We start from the raw sequence: 22,801 nt of genomic DNA, 5'->3' as shown, positions 1-22,801 counted from the left end.
TATCTGTCTGTCTGTCAGCGTGTGTGCGATGACAGTGTGTGCTACCTGTCAGAACAACAGCCAATCAAATTACATCCACGTTATTTTCGTCTCACAGCATTCAGCCAATCAAATTGCGGGAAAACCAACGAAAAGGCTCACATACAACACGCCAGTGAGGAAAAGCTATGCCAAAAATTGTTTTGTTCGGGTATAAAAACTATGACTTGGTCAACAAAAAACGAATTGCCGTATGCAAAGCCTGCGGTTCGTTGGAAGATTACAGACAGAGACGCAACAACTTCGTTCGACATTTGAAGTTGCACAAAGAAGGGTAAGTTTTGAATGTAAGCTAACGTTTATTGGCCGAGTAACACAACTTTTATTTACTGTGTATTTAAATCAGTGAGGCTGTAAACTCACTGCTAACGTTATAACCATAGACATCTTGTAAGTAGACGCAGCATCGAGCGCTACTGCCTATTGCCGCAGACGAGACGCAGGGCCGCCATCTTGGAGTGGTGATCCGCTCCACTCAGGGCAATTCATTTGGCAGGAACAATGAACTGTCAGCACATTTAATTCATATTACCTCACTGAATACCACTTATATTCACGCGCTTTTTTTTCATACGTGTAACTATGATAAAGGACAAATTTTGCTTAAAAATAATAGAATATTCTTAGATGCTATAAATAACCAGATGTCCAAGATCAAAATTGGGAATAATAATCCCAGAGAAGGGGAAAAAACGGCCAGCTATTTCTAAGTTGAAGAAACAATATGATTAGGTTATATGTACATGCATATATCCTACATAAACAGTGTATGAATACATTAGATATGTCTATATAGTTTATAGACTGTATTTCTGTTGCTGCAACAGCAGGAAGTTTAGTCTGTCTTGACACTTTGTATTAATTAATTATCATGTTTACAGTGATTGTTTTAAATGTATTTTTCATGTATGTTGCTTTGGATAAAAGTGTCTGCCAACTTAAACATAAACGTATATAAAAACCTGAAAGTCTTTACATCAGCTAAAACCACCAATCTGTTTCACTGGATTCAGAATAACAGCAAATTCTGTCTTACCCAACAAAGTTAGTATTTGAATATTGTTACTAAAAGACTTATTCCTGATTACAGTTATACTGTTAAGAAAGTATTGTCTTATACTTTGCCTAAAATGAGAATGCATCATAATCAGTGGCGGCTGGTTAATTTTCCATAGGGCCGTGAATTCTAAAAAGTACAACTCGGTTCCTTGTTATTTTTATGTATTTGTTATGTTTTTCATGTGTACGCACACATGAACACACATACAGTATGAGATGAGATCAATGAGATAAGGTAAGAACAGGATAGAAACTGCTGTGGAACTAGTTCCAATGCTATATGCCATGGAAATACAATGTTAACACCTTTGTGCAAATAAGTACAGTTGTACTTGTTTTTTTAAATGTGTTCATTCTGTAAAGGAATGAGTTAAATGTTTAAAATAACTGGTTAATAGTACTATTATGAAGTACAATGTCAGCACATTTTTTTTATTATACTGTAAATACATACTGCGTTTTAAAAGCATACATAATCTGTGTAAATGTATTAGTCTGGTTAAAAGGCCTTGAAATGACTCGAAACTCAAAATGCAGGACTTGGGACTTGACTTGAGACTTGCCTGTCTTGACTTGGGACTTGACTCGGGACTTGCCTGTCTTGACTTGGGACTTGACTCGAGACTTGAGGTCAAAGACTTGAGACTTACTTGTGACTTGCAAAACAATGACTTGGTCCCACCTCTGCCACTAAGTTAAGCCACCAAGTAGCCGCTGTAGACAAGGCTTATAACACTTTGCCAGGGACATTTCTGTAGACGCTATCGACGGGTGGCTCACAACACGAGTTTGACAGTGTATAGTTTGCATGCAAAGTCTAACAAGTAACAAAGGTTACCATCAGTAACACACTACGCCGACAGGGAATGAAATCCTGCAGTGCCAGACGTGTCCCCCTGCTTAAGCCAGTGCATGTCCAGGCCTGTCTGAAGTTTGCCAGAGAGCACATGGATGATACAGCAGAGGATTGGGAGAATGTCATGTGGTCAGATGAAACCAAAAAATAACTTTTTGATACAAACTCAACTTGTCGTGTTTGGAGGAGGAAGAATACTGAGTTGCATCCCAAGAACACCATACTTACTGTGAAGCATGGGGGTGGACAAATCATGCTTTGGGGCTGTTTTTCTGCTAAGGGGACAGGACGACTGATCCGTGTTAAGGAAAGAATGAATGGGGCCATGTATCGTGAGATTTTGAGCCAAAACCTCCTTCCATCAGTGAGAGCTTTGAAGATGAAACGTGGCTTGGTCTTCCAGCATGACAATGATCCCAAACACACCGCCCGGGCAACGAAGGAGTGGCTCCGTAAGAAGCATTTGAAAGTCCTGGAGTGGCCTAGCCAGTCTCCAGATCTCAAACCCATAGAAAATCTGTGGAGGGAGTTGAAAATCTGTGTTGCTCGGCGACTTCACTGCTCTCGAGAAGATCGGCATAGAGGAATGTGCCAAAATACCAGCTACTGTTTGTGCAAACCTGGTAAAGACCTACAGTAATCGTTTGACCTCTGTTATTGCCAACAAAGGTTATATTACAAAGTATTGAGTTGAATTTTTGTTATTGACCAAATACTTATTTTCCACCATAATTTACAAATAAGTTCTTTAAGATTCCTATAATGTGAATTCCTGGAATTTTTTTCACATTCCGTCTCTCACAGTTGAAGTGTACCTACGATGAAAATTACAGACCTCTGTCATCATTTTAAGTGGCAGAACTTGCAATCGGTGGCTGACTAAATAATTTTTTGCCCCACTGTATTTCAATACCTTCCGTTGCACGTGACGTCCAGTGCGGTCGGGAACTCGGCATCGGCTCAATGACTTGGCCAAGAAACAAGCAGCAGAATTGCTGCCTGTAGGTCTTCGGTGTCCAAAGTGCGACCCAGGGGCCATTTGCGGCTCTCAGCTCGAGTTTTGTTGGCTCGTAACATGCTGTTGGGGCAAAATACCAACAGTAAAAATATTTTATAAAGAGTTAAAAGACAATGTAATGAAACTTTAGTACAATTTTTCTTGCAAAATTAATACAAAAAGTATATGTATATATATATATATATTATACATATATATATATATATATTTATTTATTTTATTATTATTTTTTTTTTTTTATTCTACAAACAGTCATTATATATCACAACTTGGTGTCAGCTTTGTGTTATCCATCCATCCATCCATCCATCATCTTCCGCTTATCCGAGATCGGGTCGCGGGGGCAACAGCCCAAGCAGGGAAACCCAGACTTCCCTCTCCCCAGCCACTTCGTCTAGCTCTTCCCGGGGGATCTCGAGGCCTTCCCAGGCCAGCCGGGAGACATAGTCTTCCCAACGTGTCCTGAGTCTTCCCCGTGGCCTCCTACCGGTTGGACGTGCCCTAAACACCTCCCTAGGGAGGCGTTCGGGTGGCATCCTGACCAGATGCCCGAACCACCTCATCTGGCTCCTCTCGATGTGAAGGAGCAGCGGCTTTACTTTGAGTCCCTCCCGGATGGCAGAGCTTCTCACCCTATCTCTAAGGGAGAGCCCCGCCACACGGCGGAGGAAACTCATTTCGGCCGCCTGTACCCGTGATCTTATCCTTTCGGTCATGACCCAAAGCTCATGACCATAGGTGAGGATGGGAACGTAGATCGACCGGTAAATTGAGAGCTTTGCCTTCCGGCTCAGCTCCTTCTTCACCACAACGGATCGATACAGCGTCCGCATTACTGAAGACGCCGCACCGATGCGCCTGTCGATCTCACGATCCACTCTTCCCTCACTCGTGAACAAGACTCCTAGGTACTTGAACTCCTCCACTTGGGGCAGGGTCTCCCCCCCAACCCGGAGATGGCACTCCACCCTTTTCCGGGCGAGAACCATGGACTCGGACTTGGAGGTGCTGATTCTCATTCCGGTCGCTTCACACTCGGCTGCGAACCGATCCAGCGAAAGCTGAAGATCCCGGTCAGATGAAACCATCAGGACCACATCATCTGCAAAAAGCAGAGACCTAATCCTGCGGTTACCAAACCGGAACCCCTCAACGCCTTGACTGCGCCTAGAAATTCTGTCCATAAAAGTTATGAACAGAATCGGTGACAAAGGACAGCCTTGGCAGAGTCCAACCCTCACTGGAAATGTGTTCGACTTACTGCCGGCAATGCGGACCAAGCTCTGGCACTGATCGTACAGGGAACGGACCGCCACAATAAGACAGTCCGATACCCCATACTCTCTGAGCACTCCCCACAGGACTTCCCGAGGGACACGGTCGAATGCCTTCTCCAAGTCCACAAAGCACATGTAGACTGGTTGGGCAAACTCCCATGCACCCTCAAGAACCCTGCCGAGAGTATAGAGCTGGTCCACAGTTCCATGACCAGGACGAAAACCACACTGTTCCTCCTGAATCCGAGGTTCGACTATCCGACGTAGCCTCCTCTCCAGTACACCTGAATAAACCTTACCGGGAAGGCTGAGGAGTGTGATCCCACGATAGTTGGAACACACCCTCCGGTCCCCCTTCTTAAAGAGAGGAACCACCACCCCGGTCTGCCAATCCAGAGGTACCGCCCCCGATGTCCACGCGATGCTGCAAAGTCTTGTCAACCAAGACAGCCCCACAGCATCCAGAGCCTTAAGGAACTCCGGGCGGATCTCGTCCACCCCTGGGGCCTTGCCATCGAGGAGCTTTTTAACTACCTCAGCGACCTCAGCCCCAGAAATAGGAGAGTCCACCACAGATTCCCCAGGCACTGCTTCCTCATAGGAAGACGTGTTGGTGGGATTGAGGAGGTCTTCGAAATATTCCTTCCACCTATCCACAACATCCGCAGTCGAGGTCAGCAGAACACCATCCGCACCATACACGGTGTTGATAGTGCACTGCTTCCCCTTCCTGAGGCGGCGGACGGTGGTCCAGAATCGCTTCGAAGCCGTCCGGAAGTAATTTTCCATGGCTTCCCCGAACTCCTCCCATGTCCGAGGTTTTGCCTCCGCTTTGTGTGATATGTGACAAATTGTTTTATTATTATGTATTAGTATTAAAATTTCATCTTCTATTTTTTCGCTCTTTTTTCTTACATGTTTACTTCGGATAATATGTTGCAGGCCAACAAAACTTTAACTTTGGTCCGCAAATGGCCCCCTAACCTCACTTTGGACACCCCTGTAATAACTAATGACCGTACACTTTGTCACCTATAACAAAGCAGATGCTAAGTTTTATCTTTAAAATAGTATGTAATCTGTCTATTTGTAATATATATGTTTTATCATTTTTTGTACAAAATAAAGAAGTATCAGAATGGCCCCCGTATACTTTGAGTTTTTGTTGCACGGCCTTTGGTGGAAAAGGTTTGGACACTCCGGCTTTATGTAGTAATGTTACACTTTTCCATGCCAAAAAGTAAATTAAGGCTAAGGGGTGTCAAAAAAATAGATTTTCAAATGATCTATGATTTTTATTAGTAACGAATCTTAATCGATTAATAACACCCAATGTTGTTAAAAAGTATAGATTTTGAATCGAGAATCGATTCTGAATCGAATCTTTTACCGGCCCAAGAATCGAATCCAATCGAGTCGTGTGGTACCCAAAGATCCACAGCCCTGATAAGGCTCCCCTTTTTCAAACTGTGCTAGCTTGATGCTAATTTACATTTGATTTCCCATACACATGCTAAAGATTAGAATTAGCAGTTTTACATGGCGATTTCAACACGTCCAAATGTGCTAATGAACCCAAAACGAGGCCAAAAATGTGGACATGGTTAAGAAAATCTGAGTCCAGGTGCCTTGTTCAACCTTTGCTGATTTCCGTAACCTGCGGGTGACGTACTGGTGATAATAATACAGACTTATACCGACTTGTCTCATGTTCCACAGCTGGAGTTCTGGTTCCGATACACAAGTGAGTGACAGACCCGCCTTCCCCCTTGCTGACATATCACAAGACAGACGTCCTGTGCGTGTGTCCTAGACCTGAATCCATGTACGAGCAACCCTTGTCTCAATGGAGGCATATGCACTATGGAGCGAGGACACTTCCTGTGCCTCTGTCCTCCTCGCTTCCACGGCCAGACCTGTCACTCAGGTAACCACGGCAACCCGCCGCCGTCAACCGCCCGCCTCCCTACGCTAACACCTGCGCGTGCGCGTAGAGGTGTCGCTGTGTCGCTACAGAAACGGAGGCTGCTGGCAGTACTGCACGGACCTGCCGGAGGGCGCCGGTGTCCAGTGCGGCTGCGCTGACGGCTACAAGCTGGACTCGGACGGACGCAGCTGCTCCAAGACAGGTACCTCCAACCGGCGGACCGCACCACCTCCCACCGTGACGTGTGCGATTTCCGCAGTGCCGTTTCCCTGCGGCAGCCAGCAGGTGTCGATGCAGCGAGGTCGCTCCCTGTGGGACCTGGCCGATCGGGTCAACGTCACCGCGGACGGCAACGTCACATGGGAGGACAACGACAACGGTCGGTTCAACTGGACGCGCCTTGGCGACCAGGCGTCGGTCAACGCGTCTCAGCTGCGGGAAGTGGGCGGAGCCAGTGGGTTGGATGAAATGCTGAGTCCTCGCATTGTGGGAGGAGCTTTGGAGAAGCTCGGCGGGAGTCCCTGGCAGGTGAGGAGACACCCGGACTGCCTTGTCGGACGGCTAGCGACTTGAACCTTGTGATGTGTTTAGGTTCTGATCCGAAGGTCCGATGGTTACGGATTCTGCGGAGGAACCCTGGTGTCTGACCGCTGGGTGCTGTCTGCCGCTCATTGCTTCCAGCAGAAGGCGCACCATGTTACCATAGGTCACATGACACTTTCACCTGTCTTCTCCACACACTAGCCAGCTAATGTTAGCATTGAAGGCTAGTGATAGCGCGCTACTAGTTGTGTGCTAGCCACAAGCCTGCTTTAGTCTATTTCAGCCACGGTTTAGCTTGATTATACCCCAAATTAACTTTTTTGGCTACGTTGGCCACAAGTTAGCTTTATTTCTATCTATGTTAGTCACAGTTTAGCAACAGAATAGCGTGGAAGCTAAAGTAGACAAAAGGAATTACCAGAATGCGGGAAGAGCGATGTCACCTGTTGCATGGAAGCAAATAAGAGTCTGAGAGGGAATGGCAAACAAAGGCAGTCTTAAATAAGAAGATAATCACAAATCAGGTGCGCGTGACAAAAAGAAGGCAGGTGACACTAAACGGAACAAAACAGGAAGTGCCACCAGGAACTAAGGACGTCAAATAACAGGATGTGATATACTAACACAAAAAAAACAGAATATGACATTATCCAAGTCGTGGATCAGGACAATTATACCCCCAAATTAGCTTTTTTTTGGCTACATTGGCCACAAGTTAGCTTTATTTTCATCCATGTTAGTCACAGTTTAGCTTTATTATAGCTGAATTAGCCACAAGTTACCTTTATTTTGTCTATGTTAGCCCTGGTGTCAGGCCAAATTTGTGCCCAGCCGAAATAAGTGCTCGGGCAGTTTTTTGGCAGGGCGGCGTCATTGACAAACCAACGTGTGTGTAGCGAAAGAGAGACCGTCCAATATTTTTAAAAGCTTAATTCACCAAAATTAAAACTACTGATCTTATTTGTTTCATCCTGCCGTTTCTCCATATTTAATAGCCTAAGACAATATGTATTACAGTAACTTTGGTATGATACGTTTTTTCTGTTAGCTAACAATATCCGCAAATCCACAGGGACAATTCTTTGGCAAGCCTTCCCATACACACTGTATACAACATGGTGGGCATATATTTCGCTCTTAAGGCGCTAAATATATGCCCCGACACGCTGGGGCACTTATTTCGCAGCGAGCACTTATTTCGCTTGACACCGGGTTAGCTTTATTATGGCGACATTAGCAATGAGTTAGCTTTATTTTCTCTGTTAGCCACAAGTTAGCTTTATTACACCCCCAAATTAGCTTTTTTTGGGGGGCTAAATTGGCCAAAAGTTAGCTTTATTGTATCTATGTTAGTCACAGTTTAGCTTTACTATGACTAAATTAGCCACAAGTTAGCTTTTTTTTGTTTACGCTAGCCCTGGATTAGCTTTATTTTGGCTACAGTAGCCACGCGTTAGTTTTATTTGGTCTATGTTAGCCCCAGGGCACTTTATTTTGTCCAAGTTAGTCACAGGCTAGCAATATTCTGGTTGACTATTGCCGCAGGTTAGTTTAATACAGCTATATTTTCCACAAGTTAGCTTTATTTGTCTCCATTAGCCGTAGGTTAGCTTAATTGTGTCTACTATTGCCAGGTTAGTTTTAATATGGCTATATTTGCCACAGCTGTATTTGTCTACGATAGCCCAGGTTAGTTTTATAATGGATACATTTTGGCGGTTAGCTTTATTTGTCTACGTTAGCCAAAGCCAGGTTTGTTTAATTTTGTTTACATTAGCCGAAAGCTATCTTTTTTTGTCTAGGTTAGCTGCAGTTTTGCTTTATTATTGTGACGCTTAGCTGGCATCGTGGTACGTGTTTGCGTTCTCTCGTGGGTGCAGCGAAGATGGAACACAGCGTGAAGGTAGGAATGATGATTTATTTATAACTACAAAACCAAACTAGGAACAAAAACAATTGCGCGAAGGCACTACAAACAAAACCAACAGAAAGCGCTAGAATGAGTCAGGGACAAACAACAGAATAGCGTGGAAGCTAAAGTAGACAAAAGGAATTACCAGAATGCGGGAAGAGCGATGTCACCTGTTACCTTTATTTTGTCAATGTAAGCCCTAAATTGGTACTACAATTTAAAAAATTGAAACATTCTTAGAGCCTACAATGTGCACTCTTCCAGGTGTGACGGTTTGTTGTGCGTGCAGGTGATTATGACAAGCAGCGTCGAGATCCAGGTGAGCAGACAATCGAGGTCCAGCAGGTGCTGATCCATCCTCACTTCCACGCGTTCACTCTGGACAGCGACATTGCTCTGCTCTACCTGGCCCAGCCTATCATAAGAGGGCCCACCGCCATCCCCGCCTGCCTGCCCGACCCCCACCTGTCCAAGTACCTGCTCAAGGTGAGAAGACGTCACATCACTAAATCAACTATTTAAAAAATAAATAAATACATACAAACCCCGTTTCCATATGAGTTGGGAAATTGTGTTAGATGTAAATATAAACGGAATACAATAATTTGCAAATCATTTTCAACCCATATTCAATTGAATATGCTACAAAGACAACATATTTGATGTTCAAACTAATAAACTTTTTTTTTTTGCAAAAATCATTAACTTTGCCAGCAACACGTGACAAAAAAGTTGGGAAAGGTGGCAATAAATACTGATAAAGTTGAGGAATGCTCATCAAACACTTATTTGAAACATCCCACAGGTGTGCAGGCTAATTGGGAACAGGTGGGTGCCATGATTGGGTATAAAAACAGCAAAGTTCAAAAGCCAGCATCTGTGATGGTATGGGGGCGCATTAGTGCCCAAGACATGGGTAACTTACAGCTGCGAAGGCAGCATTAATGCTGAAAGGCACATACAGGTTTTGGAGCAACATATGTTGCCATCCAAGCAATGTTATCATGGAAAGCCCTGCTTATTTCAACAAGACAATTCCAAGCCACATTCAGCACGTGTTACAACAGCGTGGCTTCGTAAAAAAAGAGTGTGGGTACTTTCCTGGCCCGCCTGCAGTCTAGACCTGTCTCCCATTGAAAATGTGTGGCGCATTGTGAAGCGTAAAATACGACAGCGGAGACCCCGGACTGTTGAACGACTTAAGCACTACATAAAACAAGAATGGAAAAGAAGTCCACTTTCAAAGCTTCAACAATTTGTTTCCTCAGTTCCCAAACGTTTATTGGGTGTTGTTAAAAGAAAAGGTGATGTAACGCAGTGGTGAACATGCCCTTTCCCAACTACTTTAGCATGTGTTGCAGCCATGAAATTCAAAGTTAATTATTATTTGCAAAAAAAATAAAAAATTATGAGTTTGAACATCAAATATATTGTCTTTGTAGTGCATTCAATTGAATATGGGTTGAAAGGGATTTGCAAATCATTGTATTCCGTTTATATTTACATCTAACCAGAGGTGGGTAGTAACGCGCTCCATTTACTCCGTTACATCTACTTGTGTAACTTTTGGGATAAATTGTACTTCTAAGAGTAGTTTTTATGCAACATACTTTTACTTTTACTTGAGTATATTTATAGAGAAGGAACGCTACTTTTACTCCGCTCCATTTATCTGCAATCAGGTCGCTACTCGCTACTTTTTTTTTTTATCGATCTCTTAATGCACGCTTTGTTTGTTTTCATTTTGTCAGACACGCATTCAAAGTAGGAACTACACATGCTTGCGTTTCACCAATCACATGCAGTCACTGGTGACGTTGGACCAATTAAACAGAGCCAGGTGGTCACGTGACCGTCACACGTAGAACCCGACATGTTGAAAAACTTATCGGGGTGTTACCATTTAGTGGTCAACTGTACGGAATATGTACTGTACTGAGCAATCTACTAATAAAAGTTTCAATCAATCAACCAATCAATCAAAAGTGTAAAGGAAAAAAGACACTTTTTATTTCAACCGTACTTCCCGTCAAAAGCCGAAAGACTGATCGCCCAGTTCCTGTCTTCACAATAAAAGTGCTGCTCCATCGCGCCTGCGCTAACAAAATAAGAGTCTCCGAAAGCCAGCGCAAACAAACTAGCAAGCTACGGAGTTTGCAGCCAATGTATTTCTTGTAAAGTGTATAAAAACGAATATGGAAGCTGGACAAATAAGATGCCAAAAACCAACGACTTTCATGTGGTATTAGACAGGAAGGAGGAACTTTTTTCCTCCTCCATTTGAAAACCGGGACGTTATCAGCACTATACTGTCTGATTCCAATCAATGCAAGTCATCAGAATCAGGTAATACACCAACTTTTATTCTTGTCTTCATTAAAGATAGGAATCTATATGTTAAACATGCATGTATATTCATTAAAACACCTTTAACATGTCAACAAAAACCGCAAAATAAATAAATATAAATTATATACTGTATATATATAAAGGTATGTATATATATATATATATATGATGTGTGTATGTATATGTATATATGAGGTAGATCACCTCGACTTGGTCATTTATTAAGTAATTGATAAATGTTGAAAAACTTATTGGGGTGTTACCATTTAGTGGTCAATTGTATGGAATATGTACTGTACTGTGCAATCTACTAATACAAGTTTCAATCAATCAATCAATGCCTACTGAGCCTCTGGTGCTGTTAAGTTATTGTGGCTCATTTTGCCTTCATTTTTATTTTATTTTAATGTATTATTATTTAATGTATAATATTGTTTTAGTTGCTTAAGAGATATTCCTGGCTCTGAATTTGCTTATTGCTATTTTTATGTTTTTGTGCATTATTTGTTGCTGGAATCATTAAACGAACAGGTTACGCATCAGTTACTCAGTACTTGAGTAGTTTTTTCCCAACATACTTTTTACTTTTACTCAATATTTGGGTGACTACTCCTTACTTTTACTTGAGTAATAAATCTCTAAAGTAACAGTACTCTTACTTGAGTACAATTTCTGGCTACTCTACCCTCTGCATCTAACACAATTTCCCAACTCATATGGAAACGGGGTTTGTATTTTAGCAATAGAAAACAGGCTTTTGACAAAAAGGGCAGAAAACATTAAAAGAACAACAACTTTATATCGACAGGCAGACCTGAAGTTGATCAAGGGATTTAAGCCTTGTTTGAAAATAAAATAAAATCCATCCATCCATCCATTTTCTACCGCTTATTCCCTTTCGGGGTCGCGGGGGGCGCTGGCGCCTATCTCAGCTACAATCGGGCGGAAGGCAGGGTACACCCTGGACAAGTCGCCACCTCATCGCAGGGCCAACACAGATAGACAGACAACATTCACACTCACATTCACACACTAGGGCCAATTTAGTGTTGCCAATCAACCTATCCCCAGGTGCATGTCTTTGGAAGTGGGAGGAAGCCGGAGTACCCGGAGGGAACCCACGCATTCACGGGGAGAACATGCAAACTCCACACAGAAAGATCCCGAGCCTGGATTTGAACCCAGGACTGCAGGAACTTCGTATTGTGAGGCAGACGCACTAACCCCTCTGCCACCGTGAAGCCCTAAAATATCACTTATTTTTAACATTGTTACGACTGAGACCCTACCAAACTTGAGGGGAGCACTAAAGGTTAAAATATATATATATATATATATATATATATATATATATATATATAGCCCTAAAATATGACTTATTTTTAACATTGTTACGACTGAGACCCTACCAAACTTGAGGGGAGCACTAAAGGTTAAAATATATATATATATATATATATATATATATATATATATAGATATATATATATATCTATATATATATGTATTTTATTTGTTTTGAAAATGAAACATTTCAAAATGCCCCCCGCATGTTTTGATTTTTCAGTGTGGCCCTTAATGTTAAAGTTTTATACGGGCGCGCGTGTGTGTGTGTGTGTGTTCAGGTGGACAACAGGGGTGTGGTGACAGGATGGGGAACTACAAAGTACCTGGGCAGGCCCTCACGATTCCTCAGGAAGGTGGTGCTCCCGGTGGTCAGTCACCAGTCCTGCAGCCTGTCTAGCGAGCAGGTGATACCAGCCACTGTGTTAGCGTCACGCTAGCACGGCACCAGCAGAGTGTTGTCAGTTTGCTGGTGAGCAAAAGCAGAAGAAGGGTGTTTTCAAAAAAGGTGAAGAGCATCCATGTTGCGTGCCCCCCTGCAGGTGATCACAGACAACATGTTCTGTGCAGGATACCTGAAAGCCAGCGTCGACGCCTGCAGCGGCGACAGCGGCGGCCCCTTCGTGGTCCACTACAGGGGCACCTGGTTCCTGACCGGCATCATCAGCTGGGGCGAAGAGTGCGCCGCCAGTGGCAAATATGGCGTCTACACCCGCCTGGGGAACTTCCTGCCCTGGATCACAACCACCATGGCCAGGGTGGACTTGAACGCCACACAGAGCTAAAATAAATTTAGTTTTTTTCATGACGATTAACAAAGTGGGCATGTCCTAAGAATGAAAGTTAAAATAAAAAGGATGATAAGGAAGTTTAACAATTTATTGTACAAAACAAGAGTACAAGAAGAAGGCCCCATTCGACGCGGTTTACCTGACACATGAATTGTGACAGATTTGGGGTGTTGCATATCTTAATGCGTTTTGTGGTAAGTCCAACTTTGACCACAGTTGATATGTGACCGTTGACCCGAGGACGGACAATAAAGAATGCGTGAAAACTTGCACTTCCTTAGTGCTTCCACCAGAGGGCGTTGCCAGTACCGTTCTGTATCCACTCCACATATTTGACAATGCGCGTGTAGACGCCGTACACCCGGCGAGTGCCGCACGCCTCGGGGCCTCCCCACGACACCAGCCCAAAGACCGCCCACCTGCGACCGAGCGGCTCTTCCATGACGAAGGCGCCCCCGCTGTCCCCCAGGCAGGTGTCCCGCCCCCCCTCGTAGAAGCCGGCGCAGAACATGCCGTCACTGACATTGTAGCCGCGTGAGGCGTAGCTGGCGCGACACTCGTCTTCGGACACCACCGGCAGCTTGACGTATTGCAGGAGGTCCGAGGTCGCTCCCGTGGCGTCAGAGGAGGGGTCCGAGACGCCCCAGCCGGCGACGACGCCCACAGAGTTGGGCAGGGGGGCCGGGGCGGAGTCCTGCGAGACATAGTTGTCAAAGGTGACGGAGGGAGGGAAGGGGTCACATGACACACAGGTGACGCACCTGGAGCTGCGGTGGGGGCAGGCAGACGGGACGGACGGTGGCGTTCAGCTCCACCCGGGCGCTCAGCCTCACCATGGCGATGTCGTCGTTGTAGTCACTAGGCCGGAAGTCCGGATGGAGGACGACCTCGTCCACCGAGTGACCGGGCGCCGAGTGCTGGTCCCGCTTGTCTACGAGTCCCACGAAGACCTGGTACGCGACACAACTCTCACGTCACCCGCGTCGGCTATCTTGGAAGAGCAACTCCGCTCCGATCGGCTTCCTTCGGCAGAGACTCACCTTGATGTGCTCAGGGTCCACGGGGACCACGCGGGCGTCCCGCCGCCGGGTGCGTAGCACGTGGGCCGCGGTCAGAACCCACCTGTCGGACAGCAAGGCGCCGGAGCCGAACCAGCGGTCCTCTGGGACGCGGGACAGATCCTCCACGCTCAGCAGGACCTGCCAGGGGAAGAAGCCGGGCTCGGCGCTGTGCCCGCCCACTATGCGCTTCACCTGCCGGGGGAAGGACCTGGCGGGACGGCCACACGCTGCCGGGAGGTCACATGACGTCTCCACGCACGTGAGAAACGCACGCCAGCTTTGCAACACTCACCTGGCACACAGGAAGGAAGCGCCACCCCTAAATCAGAATGGACCCAAAGCCCGTTTGGCCCGCAGTAATACTGACCTGACACACACACACACACACACACACACACACACACGTTAGTGAGTCCAAAGTCGAGTCTGTTATCAATCAATTGCTGAGTTACTGTCGTTAGGATGGATCTCAAAGGCGTCGTCTCCGCACCCGTAGCGGAGGGTGGCTCCAAACAGTGTGCTGTTGCCATGGTTACCAAACACCACGTCAGCCCCATCTACCCCCTCGGGAACACCACAGTCCACCGCTGAGACAGAACGATGCAACGTAGATGTGACGAGTAGCTCCGCCTTCCTCCCCACTTTCAGGAAGTAAAAGTGAGCACCTCTTACTTTGACACACAGGAAGGCTGCTGTTCCACTTCCTGTCAGCTCCACACTCCATGTTGTACTCGTCCACGTGCTGACCGTCCTGCGCCAGAAGCGGTGAAAAATTACGGTGACGTCCGCTACTTCCTGTTTCACTTCATAAATAAATACTAAATGAGTTGCATCAACGCTAACGTTGTGCAGCGGTAAAGAAAAACGATGTGGGGTTGTCATGGCAACAAGATTGCTACATCACGGGTCACCTTGACCAATCGGAACCCAGTAGCGCATGTGACCTCGACATGGTCTCCGATTGAGTACTCGGACTGGACCGGGCTTAGTATTATGTTTGGAGGCCGCTCTGGGACCGGACACTGGCTTCCTGCCTCTACAAAATAAAAGCAGTGAAGAAAAGCGGTTCATCAAGTCAGGCGTTTGCATGTGTTTGTGTGCGCGCACGTCACGGACCTACAGACGTGTACGTCAGCCTCCAGCCGAGGTTCTCCCCAGAATTGTCGCTGTGGAACAAGATGGCCGCCACGTTACTGTCGGTCTCGATGACTCCGGGAGACTGGCGGCCGCAGAACGTCCCCAAGTCTCTGGCGCCCGCTCGGATCTGGAACGACACGCCTGCAGTGGCTACCCACTGTGTGTGCGTGAACGTGTGCACATCATACCTTGACGTAGTCATACGGACACGACACATCGGGATGGTCCTCCACGTCAAAGGTGTGCTCAAAATGGAGGCGGAGCTTGAGGCCCGCCGCCACCTCGATCACGTACAAACACTCAGAACTCTTTGGGTACGGAGCAGGGAAGTCCACGCTGCTCACCATCCCAGAACGGTTTCCAAACACGTGGCCACCGCACTCCACTGCCCACACACACACACACACACACACACACACACACAGATTGCAGATGTCAGTGGTGAGTCTCACACTTCATCAATCAAACACTAACTGCAGTACATGTAAATATTTACTACCATTTAGCAAGCACTATCAGAGCTCTCTCACACACACACACACACACACACACACACACACACACACACACACACACACACACACACACACACACACACACACACACACACTGTTCTGGTAAAGGGACTTAAGGGTCTTAAAGGTCTTAAAGTTCTCAGGGCGATACAACATTCCAAAAAGTCACATTTGAAGCAACATAACATTTGCTTTGTGTGTGTGTGTATATGTGTGTGTGTTCATCGACGTGATGTCACCTGTACATGTGCGCTTGTCCGTGTGCAGCAAGTAACCATGACGACACGAGCAGTAGAACCCCCCCAAATAGTTGTGACACAGGTGGTCACACTGCACGTCCTCGTCCACGCCATCCGTACACTCGTCCACGTCTGCCGAGCCAACAACACAAGTCCAAAAAGTTGTACAACAAAACAACACGTTGACAAGAAAACAAAACCAGTCAACAACTTAAAAAAATTTTGTAAACAAGACAAGAGAACTTGTTGACAAAACAAAGTTTTAACAAAATAACAAGTTAACAGGATATAAAACAAATCAACAGGACAACAAAACAAGTTGACAATACAAGTCAACAAAAAAAAATTAACAAAACAGGTTAACAAGACAAAAAACAACAACTTAACAGGACAACACAACTTCGAGTCAACAAAACTCGTCAACCAAACAAAAGGACGAAACAATATATTTCAAAACCACACAACAAAACATGGCATGTCAACAACAAAAGACAAATCAACAAGTCAACATGAAAATAAGCCAACAAAACAAGACAACAAGTCAACCAAACAACTGCTCAACCCCCAAAAAAGTTAACGAGACAAGAAAACAAGTCAACACAACAATAATTCAACAAAACAAGTTAACAGGACAAAAAACAAGCCAACTGGACAACACCGTCCAAACACTTGTCTACATCTGCCAAGTCAACAAGACAAGTTGAAAAAAAAACAAAACAACACGTTAACGAGACAAAAATACAAGTTAACAGAACAACAAAATTACAAAACAGCAGGACAACAAAATAACAAGTCAACCAAATAACAACTCAAAAAAACAAGTTAACAGGACAACAAAATAACAAGTCAACAAAAAACAACTCAACAAAACAAGTTAACAAGAAAATATCTACAAATTAACAGAACGACACAACTACAAGTCACCAAAACGAGTCAACCAAACAAAAAAATAATTCAAAACAAGACAACACGAAAACAAAACAAGACAAGTCAGCAACAAAAGACAAATCAACAAGTAAACAAGACAATAAGCCAACAGGACAAGACAAGTCAATCAAACAACACAATAAAAAAGTAGTTAACAGAACAAAATGACAAGTTAACAAGACAACAAATCACCCTATAAAAAAACAACTAAACAAAATAATACGTAAACAAGACAACTTGTCAACAAAACAACAATTAAACAAAACAACAAGTTACCAAGACAACACAATAACAAGTTGACAAAAAGCAACTCTTCAAAACAAGTTTACAAGACAACAAATTAACAAAAAAAACTACTAAACAAACATCAAGCCAACAGGACAACAATAATTTTGTCAACAAAACCAGTCAACCAAACAAAACGACAAAACAACAATTCAACTAGACAACAAAACAAGTAAACAAGAAAAGACCAATTAGTGAGACAACAAGACAAGTCAATAAAACACAAAATAACAAACTTACCAAACAAGTCAACAAAACAGGGCAATAGAACAAGACAATAAGTCAACAAAACAACAAGCCCAAAAAAGACAAGAAGTCAACGAAACAGGACAAGTCAAGGAGACAATAAGCCAAATAAACAACAAGTCAATGAAACACCAAAACCAGAAGTCTACCAAACAACAAGTCAACAAAACAAGACAACAAAACAAGATAAGTCAACTAAAAAAGACAAATTAACAAGTCAACTAGACAATAAGCCAACAAGTCAATAAAACACCAAAACCACAAGTCTACCAAACAAGTCAAGAGAGACAACAAAACAAGTCGACCAATCAGAATCTTACCCACAGCACTGTAGTGAGCGTTAAATCCTGAGAAGTTTTCTTCATTGGAGAAGTCCGAGGAGAAGTCCACGCTGAGTGTGTTCTTTGGGGATGTGATGACCTTTTGACCCGGCACCGCCTCCGTGTCCGAGTCCTCCCGACCACAGAACAGCGCCAGCATCTCCCCCTCCGCCTCCACCTGTATGCATGCTTTGAGACCACTTGGTGTGTGTGTGTGTGTGTGTGTGTGTGTGTGTGTGTGTGTTCTTGTATCTCTACACTTCTTGAGACATCAACAAGGAAAAGTAACTTCCATATGAACAAGTGATGACATAAATCATGGTCCCAATAACATTGCATCTAATACAGAAGGTCTCATTTGCACCCCTGGTGGTGAAATCTATAAAAATGAGGATGGTCCCAAAAAGGAGGGATTTTTCAAATTGACTGAGTGTCGCTTTTAAAAGTGCTCCCCCTCTGGCCAACATATGAAATAACAAGTGTGTGTAAAAATTGGAAGTGCTCCCCCTCTGGCCAACAAATGTAACAACAAGTCAACAGAAATTGAAGAAATTGAAATGCGCCCCCTTTGGCCAAAATGAATTTCAAAAAATTAAATATGTAGATAGAGACATACTGTAATAACTTGAAGTAAATAATGAAGATTAAAAACCAATTTCAAGCAAAAACATTTTTAATAAAAATACAAACTAAAAGCAGTCTTTTTCTCACAATGTGTCGACTTTCTTCTTATAAAATTGGGAACAATTTCTCATATTCTTTCTTTTTCTGTAATAATGCAATATTTTATCGTAAAATTATTACTTTTTTATATAGGATTATTGATTTTTAATGCAAGATGGTGACATTTGTCATACAAAATTCAGACTTTTAGAACAAAACTGCCATTGTTTTGTTTTTCTTGCACAACAGTGACATATTTTGAGTAAAATTATGACTTTTTGTCATCATTTTGCCAAGTAAAATTCCGATTGTTATTATATTGCCAACATTTTAGAGTTTTCTTATAAAATTGTGACTTTTGTTGAGTAAAATTACGACTCTTTTCAAACAATTGCCAAAATGTTCAGCTTTTCTTGTAAAATTGCGACTGTTATTGAGTAAAATTCCAACTTTTATCACAATATTGCACAAATGTTCAGTTTTTCTTGTCAAATTTTGACTCGCGTCGAGTAAAATGTTGACTTTTATTATAACACTGCCAAAGTTCTAAATTTTTCTTATGAAATTGTGACCTTTTCCTCGTGAAATTCCAACTCATTTTTCACAACAAACTGTTTTATATTTGCATAGTATGTATATATTATTAATGTTGTAAATACACATCTTTAAATATCTAGAAAGGGTGGTCCTAAAGAGGTAGGCTTTTTTTCTCAGGTCTCAAGAAAGTAAGAAATACAGGAATGTGTGCGTATGTGTGTGTGTTCTGGCAATGCTGACTTAATGGGGACATCGCTCTGTTCACACAGTCACGTTTAAGGGACCTCTGACGGTATGCGGACAAAAAAACAAGTCCCCTCAAGGGAAACCTTTTTAAATGATAGTCGGATCCATTCTGAAAATGCCCGAGTGATTTTTAAGCTTTGGCCCATAAAACATGTTAACTGGTTAGTTTGAGTGTGAGACATTTGCACAGCAACCCCCTCATCGGGCTGTAGCTGGTACTGCACTCGCTGCTATGATTCACATTTAGAATTTTCCGTCCTACATATGGTAGTTGGAGTTGCAGACAATTTCATTACTGCTAAATAGCAGTTTAATTACTGCTAAATAGCAGTTTTCAGTCACGTCACAGAAGATGCAGGATTTTCTTTAACATGTAAGTAGTGAAACTTCTTATAAGAGGACAGCTGTCGTGCTGTATTCCGAGGATCATGTCATATTTAATTAGAACTTTTTTTTTTTTTTAAATGGTCCTCGGTACTCACGTACAAATTTGTGTGAATTATGCAAAATTATTTAAATACGGCCCCCATGAACCATATTAACTCATTTTCCCCAGTAAGAATGATCAGCACATTACTTCATCAATCCAGAGCAGTGGTTCTTAACCTTGTTGGAGGTACCGAACCCCATAAGTTTCATAAGCGTATTCACCGAACCCTTCTTTAGTGAAAAATAAAATGTTTTATTTTTTTTTCAAATTCAAGACAAGTTATATGTTTTTGGTAATACTTTAGTATGGGGAACATATTCCAAGTAACACAGACTTAATTTAGAGTTATTGGGACACTAGGGGAACATAATCTAAGTAATAAAGACTTAATTTAGAGTTATTTGGTTAGGATTAGGGTTAGAGCAGGCCTCGGCAATTATTTTGACTCGGGGGCCAACTTTAGAGAAAAACATGTGTCTGGGGGGTGGAGGGGGCGGTATATCTATTTTTAGGAACACTAATGCGATGAGGTGGCGACTTGTCCAGGGTTTTACCCCGCCTCCCGCCCGATTGTAGCTGAGGCACTAGCGCCCCCCGCGACCCCAAAGGGAATAAGCGGTAGAAAGTGGATGGATGGATAATACAAAACCTCACAATAATGTCTGATTGAATGCTAAAAACGTTAAGACAAACCGGCTTAAAAAACGGACTGGAATTTTACTTTTTTTTACTGTATGAGACACCCACAATGTACATGAAAATAAAGAATGTGGAATTTACAACATTAACTATGGACATTAAAACGTTGAATATTGACAACATATTTTGCCATCAAGCGAAACACAACAAAAACATGAATGCAAAAGATTAAAACTTTTTTTTTTTTAAACTACAATTTGATGTATCATTAAACTTCAGAACTTTATTGCAAAAATGTCCTTCCGCGTCTGTCCCTGACACCCGCATTTCAGGCTGGCCGCTCTGTAAACACTCTGGAAACACTCCCCACCCACACTGCTTGGTGCCTCGTCTGAGCTGCTGTGACTTAGATTACCATAGTAACTGATTAGATAACAATAGTAACGAGTATATCATGCAAAAGCGCAGATACCAACCATTTAAATAGTTGGTATAGGTCAAGACTTACGGCAATTTGTAAAACATCCTTGCACATCATAATGGCAGCTACAGGTTCAATTTTAAAGATGTGAAAACATGTTGGGGGAATGTCCGGCTCAGATTGAAAAGCTTAACGGGCCGCATGTGGCCCCCGGGCCTTAATTTGCCCAGGTCCGATAGAGGGTTAGGGTTATAATAAGCCCATGCCGAATAAGACATTATCCATTTTAGTACCGCTTATTCCCTTTGGGGTCGCGGAGGGCGCTGGTGCCTATCTCAGCTACAATTGGGCGGAAGGCGGCATACACCCTGGACAAGTTGCCACCTCATCACAGGGCCAACACAGATAGACAGACAACATTCACACTCACATTCACACACTAGGGCCAATTTAGTGTTGCCAATCAACTTATCCCCAGGTGCATGTCTTTGGAGGTGGGAGGAAGCCGGAGTAACCGGAGGGAACCCACGCAGTCACGGGGAGAACATGCAAACTCCACACAGAAAGATCCAGAGCCCGGGATTGAATCCAGGACTACTCAGCACCTTCGTATTGTGAGGCAAACGCACTAACCCCTCCTACACCGTGCTGCCCAATAAGGCATTAATAAGTACTTAATAATGACGAGTTAAGAGCCAATATGTTACTAGTTTGCACTTTAATAAGGAACTAATTAATGGTGAATATGTTCCCAATATTAAAATGTTACCATGTTTTTTTTACTGGTGGACAAAATGAACCGTGCGTGAACATCACTTTGTTCAAACAACAAAACCAACACAGTACATAAACTTACAACAAATTACACACCTGCAAATCAGTCAACTGTTGCCGTATCCGTAGTAGGGAGAAGTTTGTATTTACACGATGTGTCGGTTGTGTTTTGATCTCCGTCAAACCCCTGGGGCCGACTCACCGAAGCCCTAAGGCGGGGGTAGGGAACCTATGGCTCTAGAGCCGGGTGCGGCTCTTTTGATGACTGCATCTGGCTCTCAGATAAATCTTAGCTGACATTACTTAACACGATAAGTAATAAATAATTCCACTGGTAATCACAATGTTAAAAATAACGTTCAAAACATAAAACATTCTCATACATTTTAATCCATCCATCCGTTCCTACCGCACCTGTTCAACAAGTATTTTATTTATTATTGGTTCTGCTTTAAAATAACAATGTTATTAAAAAAGACTGAGAGACTTAATGTACCCTAAAAATGTTGGTCTTACTTAAAAATGCACATATTTAGTTGTATTCAGTGTTAAAAAAAAATATTATATGGCTCTCATGGAAACACATTTTAAAATACCGTATTTCCTTGAATTGCCGCAGGGCATATAGTACGCGCCTGCCTTGAATTACTGCCGGGTCAAACTTGCTTTGCAAAATAATTAGCGCTTGCTTAGTATTACCGCCTGGTCAAACTTGTGACGTCACAAGTGACACTTCCCATGTCATCATTTTCAAAATGGAGGAGGCTGATTTCAATACCGGTAATTTGAAATCGCATAAAGGGAAGAAGATTAAGAGCTATTCAGTAGGATTTAAGGTCCAAGCTTACATCACACTCAATTTTTTACTGCATACCTTTGGTAAGTGCCGGAGTGAGAAGAGGTTTTAAAATAATTAGCGCATGCTTACTTTTACCGCATGCCTTTGGTAAGCGCAGGAGTGAGAAGAGGTTTTAAAGGCCTACTGAAATGAGATTTTCTTATTTAAACGGGAATAGCAGGTCCATTCTCTGTGTCATACTTGATCATTTCGCAATATTGCCATATTTTTGATGAAAGGATTTAGTAGAGAAAATCGACGATGAAGTAAGCCACTTTTGGTACTTCCTGCAAAAGCCTCACCTTTACCGGAAGTCGCAGACGATGACGTCACAAGTGTGGGGGCTCTTCACATATTCACATTTATTTTAAATGGAGCCTCCAACAAAAACAGTTATTTGGACCGAGA

General features: G+C 43.3%; 2 protein-coding genes and 1 pseudogene across 2 annotated transcripts in view; 1 reads left to right on the top strand and 2 right to left on the bottom strand.

The window, feature by feature from the left end:
* The window catches only part of wdr62 (WD repeat domain 62), a gene marked incomplete at its 5' end in the record, with an annotated part of 52,597 nt that extends 49,683 nt beyond the window's left edge, over positions 1–2,914 (bottom strand). Inside the window, one exon of the mRNA XM_061877796.1 lies at positions 2,868–2,914. Coding sequence (XP_061733780.1) covers positions 2,868–2,914 — 47 coding nt within the window. The remainder of the gene's footprint in view (positions 1–2,867) is intronic.
* Positions 2,915–6,888: 3,974 nt separating this feature from the next.
* LOC133537003 (vitamin K-dependent protein C-like) lies at positions 6,889–13,192 on the top strand. Its single transcript, XM_061877809.1, has 4 exons — positions 6,889–8,823; positions 8,921–9,117; positions 12,606–12,731; positions 12,867–13,192. The coding sequence occupies exons 1-4, from the start codon at positions 8,781–8,783 to the stop codon at positions 13,107–13,109; spliced, it is 609 nt and encodes a 202-aa protein (XP_061733793.1). The 5' UTR covers positions 6,889–8,780; the 3' UTR covers positions 13,110–13,192.
* The window catches only part of LOC133536996 (mannan-binding lectin serine protease 1-like), a 13,731-nt pseudogene continuing 4,119 nt past the window's right edge, over positions 13,190–22,801 (bottom strand).

This window comes from Nerophis ophidion, linkage group LG18, assembly GCF_033978795.1.
Source record: "Nerophis ophidion isolate RoL-2023_Sa linkage group LG18, RoL_Noph_v1.0, whole genome shotgun sequence".
Lineage (NCBI taxonomy): Eukaryota > Metazoa > Chordata > Actinopteri > Syngnathiformes > Syngnathidae > Nerophis > Nerophis ophidion.
Note: the sequence above shows the minus strand (reverse complement) of the source record. Positions and strands in the feature narration are given on the sequence as shown.

Coding starts and splice junctions, on each gene's coding strand:
- LOC133537003 (XM_061877809.1), top strand. CDS start 8,781: ATGCGGGAAGAGCGATGTCACCTGTTACCTTTATTTTGTCAAT. Junction 8,824..8,920: donor GTTACCTTTATTTTGTCAAT/GTAAGCCCTAAA, acceptor TTGTGCGTGCAG/GTGATTATGACAAGCAGCGT. Junction 12,732..12,866: donor GCAGCCTGTCTAGCGAGCAG/GTGATACCAGCC, acceptor GCCCCCCTGCAG/GTGATCACAGACAACATGTT.